Source organism: Lolium rigidum, chromosome 6, assembly GCF_022539505.1.
Source record: "Lolium rigidum isolate FL_2022 chromosome 6, APGP_CSIRO_Lrig_0.1, whole genome shotgun sequence".
NCBI classification, from domain to species: Eukaryota; Viridiplantae; Streptophyta; class Magnoliopsida; order Poales; family Poaceae; genus Lolium; species Lolium rigidum.
In genome coordinates, this window is record NC_061513.1 from 159,556,161 (window position 1) to 159,568,494 (window position 12,334).

Sequence of the window (12,334 nt, forward strand, 5' to 3'; positions counted from 1 at the left end):
TTCAAATCAAAAACAGGATCTTCCTTTGGCGGTGGTGTTGTACCTAGATCTTCAACCGGTAAGTCATGTTTAAGAATAGGTTGACGAAGAAAAATTTCATCAAGCTCATTCCTTTCTTCCCTAAAGACTTCACTCTCATGATCCTCCAAATGTTGCTGCAAAGGATTATTAGGAGCAAGAGCAATAGATGCAAGTTGTTCAACTCTAAAATCATCATTAGGCAATTCAGCTTCATAAGGAAGTTTGGCAAATTTAGAGAAATTAAACTCATAAGATTCACCAGCAAATTTAGTCACAATTTTCTCTTTCTTGCAATCTATAATAGCTCCACAAGTATTTAGAAAAGGTCTACCAAAAATGATAGGACAAGTCTTACTAGCAGTAGAACCAAGTACCAAAAAGTCAGCAGGATATTTAATCTTACCACATAGAACTTCCACATCTCGAACAATACCAATAGGAGAGATAGTTTCTCTATTAGCTAGCCAAATAACCACATCAATATCTTCAAGTTCACAAGAACCAATCTCATGCATGATTTCCCTGTAAAGCTCGTACGGAATGGCACTAATACTTGCACCAATATCGCATAAACCATAATAACAATGATCACCAATTCTAACAGAAAGCATAGGAACACTGGCTTTCCTAGACTTACTAGGATGTGAAACAATATTAGAAGCATCTTCACAGAAAATGATGTGACCATCTTCTACATTTTCAGTCACAAGGTATTTAACTATTGCAACAGCAGGTTCAACATTTATTTGCTCCTCAGGTTCTATAGGTTTCTTTGCACTTTTGTTAACCACACTAGTTATAACAGAATACTCCTTCATTTTAGCAGGAAAAGGAATTTTTTCAATATAAGCTTCAGGAAGAATGTGATCAACAGTTTTAACTTCAATGCATTTACCTATAAGTGAATCAGTTTTATCTTTGTAAGGTTCATGATACTTATTAAAACTCTTCCTAGGCAATTCAAAATGAGAGGCAAAAGATTTATAAAAATTTGCAACAACTTGAGAGTCAAGACCGTAAGTAGCACTCATATTTCGAAATTTATCAGTATCCATAAAAGTTTCAATGCATTCATAATCATAATTTATACCTGACTCTCTACCTTTGTCGTTCTCCCATCCTTCAGTATTCTCCTGAATCCGATCAAGAAGGTCCCATTTAAACTCTTCTTTGTTGCGTGTGAATGATCCAGAACAAGCAAGTATCCAAGCAAGGTTTTATCTTGAAAAGAAAGTCTTGCATAGAAATTATCAATGATGATATTACCAGGAAGCTCATGAATGGGGCATTTGAGCATTAAAGACTTCAATCTCCCCCATGCTTGGGCAATACTCTCTCCATCATGAGGCCTGAAATTATATATGCGGTTTCGGTCTTTGTGAATTTCACTTGGAGGATAGAATTTAGAATAAAATAGAGGCACACTATCCTTCCAATCAAGAGAATTCCCATTCTTCAGCAATTTATACCAATGCGCCGCTTTACCAGACAACGATATAGAGAATAGTTTCTTCCTAACTTCATCCATAGAAATACCTGCACACTTGAATAACTCGCATAATTCATGTAAATACAGTAGATGATCTCCAGGATGGACAGTTCCATCCCCTTCATAGCGGTTATCCACAACGCGTTCAATAATTTTCATACGTATTTTATATGGAATCACTTTCTCATATGGCACCTCATCCACTACCTTTGCAGTAGTAGTAGATTTTCCAAATAGGAATTCAAGAGAAGATCTCTCCATAATGAATTATAGCAGCATGCAGAAATAAAAACAACACGTACAGTAAAAGTTTTCCTTACCAATTCCACTTACCAATAGCGCTTCACTCCCCGGCAACGGCGCCAGAAAATAGTCTTGATGACCCAAAAGTATAGGGGGTGTATCGTAGTACTTTCGATAAATAAGAGTGTCGAACCCAACGAGGAGCAGAAGGTGTTGACAAACAGTTTCGATGAAGGATTCACTGTAAATGCTCACAGACAAGTTTTCAGGAGATTTTGATATAGCAGATAAATAAAATACAAGTAAGTAAAATGCGAGAATAATAATTGCAGCAAGTGGCCCAATCCTTTTTAGCACAAAGGACAAGCCGGTTTGTTTACTTATGATGACCAAACGTTCTTGAGGACACACGGGAATTTAGTCTAGTGCTTTCGCTTCATATAGTTGATTAATCTTCATTGTTTTGATAAGTGTTGTGTGGGTGAACTAATGCTAATGCACCGCCCTTCCTAGGACTAATACATGCTTGTGATTAAACCCCTTGCAAGCATCCGCAAATACAAGAAAGTAATTAAGATAAATCTAATCACAGCCTTAAACTCTGAGATCCTGCTATCCCTCATGCATCGATATACCAACGGGGGTTCAGGTTGCTGTCACGCCGGCAACCCCACAATTAGCAAACGAATACAAGATGCATTCCCCTAGGCCCATAAAGGTGAAGTATCATGTAGTCGACGTTCACATGACACCACTAGAAGAATAACACCACAACTTAAATATCAAACCATTAAATATTACTCAACAAAGTTCACTACTAACATTTAGACTTCACCCATGTCCTCAAGAACTGAACGAACTACTCACAAGACATCATATGGAACATGATCAGAGGTGATATGATGATGGATAACAATCTAAACATAAATCTTAATTCAACGGTTTCACTCAATAGCATCAATAACAAGGAGTAATCAACACCGGGAGAGTTTCCCCTCTGAAATAATCAAGATTCACCCTTAGATGTTACAGCGGAGACGAGGTGCAGCGGTGGAGATGACGGTGTCGGTGGTGGAGATGATGATGATGATCCCAATGAAGTCCTGCTCGATGACGGTGATGATGGCGATGATTTCCCCCTCTGGAAAGGAATTTCCCCGGCAGATTTCAGCCTGCCGGAGAGCTCTTTTCTCTCTGGTGTTTTCCGCCCCGCAGAGGCGGCTGCGACTATCCTCGATGTTCCCCTGCACCTTAGGGTTTCTAGGAGATGAAGTACGCGAAAGGGCGATGGCCGAGGGGGTCGTGGGCCCCCTCCCCACATGGCGGCGTGCCAACCCTGGTGGCCGCGCCGGCCTATGGGGAGGGCCCATGGCGTCTCCTCGGCCTCCCCTTTTGGCTGGCTCCGTCATCTGGAAAAATAGGAGCTTCGGTATATTTTCCGTCAATTGTTGATCTTCAGAAATATTGTATCCTGACGGTGCTTTTTCCAGCAGAATCCTGACTCCGGTGAGTAATCCTCCAATAATCATGAAACATGCAAAAATAGGTGAAATAACATAAGTATCATCTCTAAATATGAAATATATCAATGAATAACAGTAAATTATGATATAAAATAGTGATGCAAAATGGACGTATCAGATGGTTTCGTAGAGAAGCATGCATACGATCACCCTCTGGAAAATAAAATTTGATTTCAGCAAAAGAGCATTCAAAGAATTTGGGCCTTGCCAAATTCTCCGACTTTGCTTAGCAAGCAACGCTAGATTAAAAAGCTCAATGTCTTGAAACCCCCATATATTTTGGAATGCTCATAACATATCATTATGAAGGCATAAACCCCATAGCAGCTTCTCCTCATTCTTCGTTTACTTCCTCACCAAAAGTGGCAGCAAAATCAAAATCCTTCGAAAATTTCAAATTTCTTTTTGATTTGAGGAAACCTAAAGAATCGGTAAACGGCGGTAGGCTGTTGAAATCGGATGTAATTTTTCCTATAGATACATTTACATATAATTTTTTTCCATCAGGTTGTATGCAAATCTAGTTCCATTTTGACCGAAACATGGCATTATTTTGCAAAATATGTGAAAATTCATGTTTTTTAAGTTTCCTAACAACTAGAACGTATAACACACGGCAATCTCAAAGGGTTTTCAATTTGAAATTTCTTTATTTTTTCAAAACTGAATGCGACCCCTGTGTGTATGTGTGGTGGGGGGTGGGGGGGTGGGGGTGGGGGGAGGGTTGTGGTTGTGTGTGTGGGAGTGCGCCAATCCCATGGCTCGATGTTTTCCTCGTAGTCCGGAGTTCGTGCCCCATGAAGAAGTATCCACAAGAGTTCCCGGTCCCGTGATGGACATGTATTTTGGATTAAACTATATTCATGATGGATATGTATTTGATGAAATATTTCTTGTGTATACTCTTGCATATTCCCGGTATTATATAGTGATCTTTAAAAAAAAATTGGTGATCCATATGTTATTTGTTATATATGAAGCAACAAACAAATATGTTCTAATTACTATTAGTACTCCGTATATTTTAGACAATTTCCAGCCAAACACGTACGAGTAAAAACTCAAAACACCGGCTTTTCCGGCATACCATAACATCCAGCCACAACCAGCCTAAATTAAAAGGCCATCCTCAAAGCACTTACATTAGACAGTAAGAGCTGACATATTTGATAGGGGCAGTAAACTAAAGTTTAACGTTGTAAATATACGTATTTGTGATATATAGGGGCAGGAAACCAAAGTTTAACGTTGTAATCACATAGTACTCCATCGACCATCGGAGTACAAATTTAGGAACAATATACAGTAGGCCAAAGTTCCGTTTCAACCTGATTTCGAAATTGGCCGAGAGTTTCAGGAGGCGCGCCGGCCAGCAGCTGCAAGCGTCGTCTACTTGGAGACCACACCATCGTTGCCAGCGAGCATCATGTACTTGTCCCGACGGCGAAGCCCGGTGCATTCGAAGCCGAGCGCCTCGCCTAGCCGCCGCTGGATCCAGTTCGCCACCTCTGCGCCGGCTCTTCCCCCGGCGCATGTTTGATCCCGCGGCACTGGGCCTAGGAACTCCACCCGGTACGAAGGGGCAGGGTTGGCGAAGAACGCCACGGGGTCGAGCCACTTGTGCCCGCTCGCCGTCGTGCCGTACAGCGACGTCACCTGAGCGTCCAGCGCCACGGGCTCCATGTCGTCGGCGAGCTCGGCGAACAGCGGGCTGAACCGCAGCAGGTAAGGCTCGCGGCAGGTGGTGCCCTCGGGGCAGACCGCGAGGTCTCCTTGCTCCAGCAGCCGCGACATGGTCTTGGCATCGCGCTCTCGGTCGCGGGTCAGCCGCACCGTCTTGATGGGCGCGAAGATCTCCGAGACCCGGCTGAGGCTGTACGTCACGGCCGGAACGGGCTTCTCCAGCGCCGCCGTGAGCATGATCGGGTCGACCAGCGTCCGGTGAGTGCACACGAACAGGACGCCCCTGCGTTTGGTCCCTGCTTCGGGGATGCGGCGGCCCGATGTGCGGAAGCGGACTCCGAAGAGGGCACCGGCTGCAAAGCTGATCTTGTAGGGTAGGCCGATGCCTATGGAGATGCGGATGACAGAGAGGACGAAGCCGAGCGGCAGGTAGAGGAAGAAGGCGAGCGTGGCGGAGGCAGTGGGGAGGAAGGCGAGGCGGCCGTCGTGGAAGATGAGCGGCTTCGGGTACCTCTCCCGTGGAAGCGTGGCGGTCTTGGCGCTCTCCCTGCTCACCACATAAACTTCCTGCGGTAATTCAGTCAAACATGTGTCTTGTGAGTTGCCGTGAGAAAATTTACTGAACTGCAGAAATTGTACGTGTTGCTTCAAAGATGTATGGAAGCTGCGACGTTACAGTACAGAAAATTGTACGTGATGCTTCAAAGTTTGCTTTCCTCCGATTCAACACAGACACACCGGTGTTAAGATAAGTTTATTTTTGGCGAACTGCTCTAAGATAACCTTGGCAATACGATGCAGCATTTCGCACCATCGATATCCTATTTTCTCTTGACAGGTAGTACGTCTTTACTCCTGATTTGAAATCTCATCCGATCCATTGTTTAAGGCAGTGGTCGAGCAAATCGGGCCACCATTTATGAACTGTAATAATTTTGTTGACGTCCCCAACTGCAATATCAGCTTAGATCTAGAGGTAGTATAGGAGTAAAAAGAAAACGCCCATCTACTGTACTCTCAAAATCGAAGACCTGAAAAACGGGTTTTATGTTTGTCTCCAGGCTCTGGGCGATTGATACAGGCAAGTAGCCCCTACTAGGCCGAAGGAAATGAAGAAGTCTTGTCGCTGCGCCACCAACATAGTATGGGTGTGTGAAGTGAAACACTGAAACTGCATATGCCGCCTTGGGAGGAAGCAAAAGCTTCTATATATGTCACGCCAAACATTACTGCGTTCGTACGAAGTGATGTAGTAGTACTGTACTGAATTGGTAAGCATGTGCAGAGTGCAATTGTATATCCACAGTGCCAAAAAAATGGTACGCAGTGGCCCACTCAGTGATCACTTCCAAGCGGTGAGTTAGGCGTCTAATTAGTACAACCTCTCACCCTTAAACTCAGGTAAATTCAAATACAAAAATGGCTGATCACTCGATAGCTCTTTGTAATTAAAGACATGGTGTTTTTTAAGATTTAAATGGATATACGTAGCGATGTAAAATATGTAGCATACATATAGGTAGTAGCAGTATATACGTTGTCAGCACTCGGGGGCTTTGTTGGGCGGCGCTGGTCGTGGCCGGCAGGCTAGAGGCACAATAAACAAGGTGGTGTTTGCCATCCATGAGGCATTGCGAGGCAGTGCAGGCCGGCACGAGCCTCGTCAAGGCCTCGTAGATGCATGCCGAAAGCGGTGGCAGCAGCGTGCAGGATGGCGGCGCGACGGCGAAGGGTGTGGCTGGACAGTCTGGGGTTGTTTTGGCTGGCCAGTCGCCCGGTACGACGCGTTGGGAACGAACCCACGAAGTGCTGGACATGTTCGGCATGGCGCGAAGCAAAACATTCAAGGTAATAGGGGCGGGTCGGACAAGTTGATGAGGAGGTAGAAGCAACGATCAGCCTCGATGTGGGATCAAATAGCCAAAGAATACGATAGTCGTCGATGAGAGATGAGATCGTTGTGACGAAGGAACACACTATAGGGAGGTCGTGGGGCGCGGATCTATCGCGCCCACCATCCCACTTTAATGGAGCCACACCGATGGCCACATAGATTACCACTGTCCGCATTTAATGTGCACGGTTAACGAAGGGATTACTACTCAAGTGACTGTGGTGACGCGACCGGTCGGGTGGTAGACCGGGTCAGGAACAGTGACGACCGGGTTGGTATATACTTAGATCCATATTGTGGCTTTATCTCATGCTAGGTTTTTCAAATTGTAACCCGTCTCCCTACTATATAAGGAGAGGCAGGGCTCCCTTGCACAGAACCCCTCTCTCTCTATGTCTCTCTCTCTCTCCTTGTGAGCTCATCTCCTACCTCTAATAAACAGCTCGAGGAGCTCCATTGTTGTGGGGTTTTCACCTCAATCATATATACAACTCAGATAAGCAGGAGTAGGGGTTTAACCTCCTCACGAGCAGTGGCGGCGCTACGGGTGGGCCATACTGGGCCGTAGCCCACCCTTTCCTGCCAGCATTCCCTTATGTTTTGTCACAAATTTAGCCCATTAGCAGACAGATGGCCCATTCTCTACTGACCGGCCCACCCTTAGGTATCTGTCACGCTCCACCACTGCTCACGAGGGCCTTGAACCTGGGTAGATCCTTGTGTTTGTGTGTTTGTATTTCTTCTTCATCTCCCCTCCTCCGGATTCTCCGGTGCACATCGGTCCCAACTTAAATCTACCCATGACATCTGTATGTTCACCACGACGACATATACCCGTACATAGATAGTTTGGATATGAATTTAGGAGGGCCCGCAATTAGCTAATTATCCGAAAACCCAAACTAAGTTTGGGAAGGGGTCCTACCGGAGCAGCTGTGACCCTGTTAGAAATAAAGAGCGGTAAATGCTCAACACACCTTCCACTTGCTCTGCGCAAGTACGGTATCGAAATTTTCTTCCAAAACTATAATGCAGAACAGTTGAAAACCATGTATCCCTGCTCATTTCTTTGAAAGAGTGAAAGTACTTGTGATGGTGATATAAACAAAACATTCTCTCGTTCCTTTCTCTGAATCTAGCTAATAGCTCGCGATATCCCTCTCCCTCGTAGGAGGAGAAAATGTCCATGCGTTGGTGCAAAAGGAGCCATAGGTAAACGATGGTCAGCGTTGCTGTGAAGTCCCAGCGGTACCGGTACTCAAGCTAACACGTCGTAATTGAAAACAGTTGAAAGAACGTGAGGTTTTTTTTAAAAAAGAAGTGTACAAACACGAATGTACTACGCACCTTGCAGCCGGGGATGAACAGGTGGTTCAATGGATTGGAGGCCCCGACGACGAAAACGTCAGCCATGTCGCCCTCCCCTCCGAGCACCTCCGGCCCTGCTCCTGGCCCGCGCAGCAGCCCGGTGAAGTAGCAACCGCGCCCAATCTGAACCGTCTGAAGTTCACGCCCGACGACCACGTCCGTGGGCATGTACTCCTTCAAGAACCACTCCGCCATCACCCTCGGCGCGCTCGTCACGGCCACCTTCCTCCCCGCCGGCAGCCACAGGTGGTCGTACACCAGCGCGTTGAGCCTCTCCATGTAGAACTTGGGCAGGATGGCGCGGGCCACGAGGTCGGCGTCCCGTGGCCTGAGCCCGACGAAGGTGACGAACGCCATGACCCGGATACCAGCGTCGGCGTGCTCGCCCAAGGCCCATACGAGCGGGTAGGAGCAGAGCAGGAGCAGCGCCCGGAGCAGGCTGCCGCCCTCGCAGGCGACGAGCATGAAGTAGGGGAATAGGGTGGTGGACCTCAGGAGCCCGCCGTGGAAGTCGCACAGCACCGTCCTATCGGCGGCGGAGGGGATGGTGCACCTGGAGGCGGCGGCGGTGGTTGCCCTGGCGGTGGAATTACGGTAGTATTGGAAGGCATTGCTGCGGAGCTTCTTAGCCGCCCGGTAGAAGTTGATGATCCAGTGGACGGCTATCTTGGGGAGAATGGCATGGAACACCATTTTCTTACTTCTACGATTGTACACAGAGCATGTCGTGTGAGAACTTCACCAACTAGCTGCCAACTTATACACCGGGCAGTAGCTTGTTTTGGGCAAGTATTTGTGGTAGAGAGACAATGAACGGTGTCAGTCGACCTGCATGAATGTGTGTTTATATAGCGATTGCTCCGGAACGGATATACGGGGAGCATGCGACCAGCGCGGGTACAACTTGTGGAAGTGAAATTAAGTTGGTGGGTGGAAGATATTAGTGCATCCCACAAACTGCTCTCATGCAGAGATTCGACTAGTGCAATGGTCTGTAACATAGAGTAGTGTGATATTTATTTCACATATGGTTAATGACGGAGAGATTAACCTGTAGACTTATCTTAGCTTGAAAAATAGTACTCCCTTCGTCCTAGTTCGGCTTACGCGTATCTCTAGGTCGTAAATTTGACGATAATAATGCAACATATGTATTATAAAATATATATCATTAGAAAGCTTAGATGTTCTACTTTCTAATGATATAATTTTTGTATTATACAAATAATATTATATTGATCAAATTGACAATCTAGGGATACGTGCAAGCCCTCTTAGTAATGAAAATTGTCAAAAATCACTTCGCTGGAGGCCTCATAGCAAAAAAACATACTAATGTAGCAAAACCACATAACAGTTATAGCAAAAACAATTCACATATGATGCAAATCCACTGAAATCGTATGGCGCAAAAACCACAGAGCCACAGAGCGGTTGTAGCAAATAATAAATCACATGTGGTAGCATCCGCATCACCCGCTCACTCCTCCTCAGCACCATTGTCACCCCTTGCAACAACATTTCCCGCCTCTCGCAGCACCACTGCACGATCCTCGTAGCTTCGCAGACATCGCTTGAAGCATACCCGATTCCGGCTTGCGGCAACACCGCCTGATCCTCCTAGCTTGGTCATCAGCGCTTGCGGCAACACCTTCCGCCCCCTCGTAGCACCACTATACACCTCTTGTAGCACCGCCACCGCCCGATTGCAGCATCTTAGCCCATGATTTCGGCTCGTGCCAAGGCTGCCATCACCCACAACACCCTTTGCGGCCGCTCACAGCCACCGGATTTGCAGAAAAGGAGCGGTGATCGGCTTGCAACTTCACCAACAGCTCAGGCATTGGGTTGTTGATGAAAACCTCGAGGGACATCCTCCATGGGTGCCTGGAAGCTCCATGCGTGTGCCGCCCCATAGGCTCCCTAGATGGCGGGTGGGCAAGCGGCACTAGCCTCTAGCGATCCCGCGGGGCGATCCGGTCGTAGGTGGGAGAAACTCGGGCCATATAAATGTGCTCTAATATCTCATAGAAGTGCCCTGATTACTTATTAGGATGCTTTTCAATGTGTCAATTATACATGTGACTCCAAAAGTATTAAGGGCACTTTGATAAACTGCCGTTATAATTCACATTTTAGAGGTATTTGTCTAAGTACCACCAAAAATCTATTATGGCACTTTGATAAATTGCCACTAAAAATCTTTTAGGGCACTTCTCCAAAGTGTCCTAATATCTTTTTTGAGGCACTAACATGAATGACCCAGCATAATCTTCTTCTCTGTTCTGGGTCCTCTGTTAGAGGCTCGGGGCAGGTCTACCGTCCTCGGCGTGCTTGCGGCTCTTCGGAGCTTCGACGCGTCTTCCCTCAAGCTGGCGTTCGTGATGGCGGCGCCGGAGCTCGAAGATCTGGATGAATGTGATGGTGTTGACCAAGTTGATGTTGCTTATCGTGCGGGATGGAGGCATATCACCGAGGACCGTCGACTTCCTTGCTGCATGAGGGCTCTTCCCAGTCCAACGTCGCGGGTTTCGCCGGCGGAGCGTGCCGTGTGGGCAGGAGGGCATCAGAGCTCACAAGGACTTATTTATATTTTATCTTTGTTTCTGGGTTTATCTGTAAGATGCTTGGTTAATGAAATCGGCTTTATCCACGCAAAAAAAAAACTGCCCTAATATCATTTTTGAGGCACAATCATAATATGCCCCAGCAATGTATATTTTTTTTTTTTTGGAACTCAATGCATTGCATTAAACAGTGTGCGAAGCAGAATCGCTCGCCACTAGATCAGACACACACGGAACAAGTCCGTCAGTTACCAGAGCAGGTTGTCCTGCCATGTCTGCACCCTTAGCTGCAAGGGTGTGAGCTACCTGGTTACAAATTCTAGGACAGTACAAGACTTTAAATTCAGCAAAGTTACTTCTAACAAAAAACTTCATTCGATCAACGATTGTTCCCACGCTGGATAAGTCAATGCCCCCGTCTTCAAAGGAGCTTTTAAGGATCAGAGAGTCCGTTTCTAGACAGACTTTAGCCATTCCAAACTGTTGGGCGATCTGTAACCCGTAGTCAGCAGCAAGCACTTCAGCATGTAGAGCATTCTGAAGATGAGGAATAAAACCTGCAGCACACGCCACAGCGTCGCCATCGGCATCACGCAGCACAGCTCCCCACCCACCAGTAGAAGTACTAGGTAAAAAGGAGCCATCAGAGTTAATCTTTATCCATCCTTCCTCTGGTGCTTGCCACTTCAGAGTCGCAGCCATGGGTTTCTCCTTCAGCTGAGCATTCATCTTGCAAAAAGCATCGGCCTGGCACATGATTGTCCACGCCAGATCCTCACTAGATCGAGCCCGATTTCCTTCTCTGATGTTGTTCCGTTCGCACCACCAGCACCACAAGAGGGTCGCCGTTAGAGCTCTCTTCTCGGAACTAAAAATCATCAAGGTTTCAATAACCTCCAGAGCAGATCTCTTCTCCATCATGCTTGCTCTTTCCTGTTCCAGGCCACACAAACCCCAAATGGACAAAACATGCTTGCACTTAAAAAGCAGATGTCCACCATCTTCATGATGCACCTGGCAAACCGGGCATTTTGGGTTAATGTCCATGCCCTTCTTGCGTAAGTTAACACAGAAAGGAATGGTATTGTGGGCCAACCGCCAAATGAAGTGTTTGATTTTGTTTGGCACCAACAGGTTCCAAATATCCTTCCAGGGCTTTTTCCTTTGATCATCAGAGGCAGAGGAGGGAAGACCACGCGGGCCCATCAGGTTCCTGTTCATAATCTCCACCCAGTAGGCAGATTTAACTGAGAAGCACCCTTTTGCATCATAGTGCCAAGCAGGGCAATCCGCAACATCCCCATTCGTGGGGATAGCGAGAATCTGAGTTGTGTCCTCCACGGTGAAATTGTCCCTCACCAAGACCTCATCCCAGTCACCCGTCACCGGGTTGATAAGATCGCTGACTTTTGTTAGCAAGCTGTTCTTTGGTGTCGCCGGTAGCCTTGTCGAGCCTCGTGGGATCCAAGGGTCCTCCCAGATGTCAATGGAGCTCCCATCACCAACACGCCATATCAACCCCTTCTTCAGCACCTCGAAGCCTTTT

At 46.6% G+C, this 12,334-nt stretch overlaps 1 protein-coding gene across 1 annotated transcript; it reads right to left on the reverse strand.

Annotated features, from left to right (window-relative positions):
- Positions 1-4,665: 4,665 nt before the first annotated feature.
- On the reverse strand, positions 4,666-8,914 carry LOC124659529 (glycerol-3-phosphate acyltransferase 1-like). Its single transcript, XM_047197396.1, has 2 exons — positions 8,201-8,914; positions 4,666-5,526 (listed from the first exon to the last, which is right to left on the reverse strand). Exons 1-2 carry the CDS (start codon positions 8,912-8,914, stop codon positions 4,666-4,668), a joined length of 1,575 nt encoding a protein of 524 aa, XP_047053352.1.
- Positions 8,915-12,334: the final 3,420 nt, after the last annotated feature.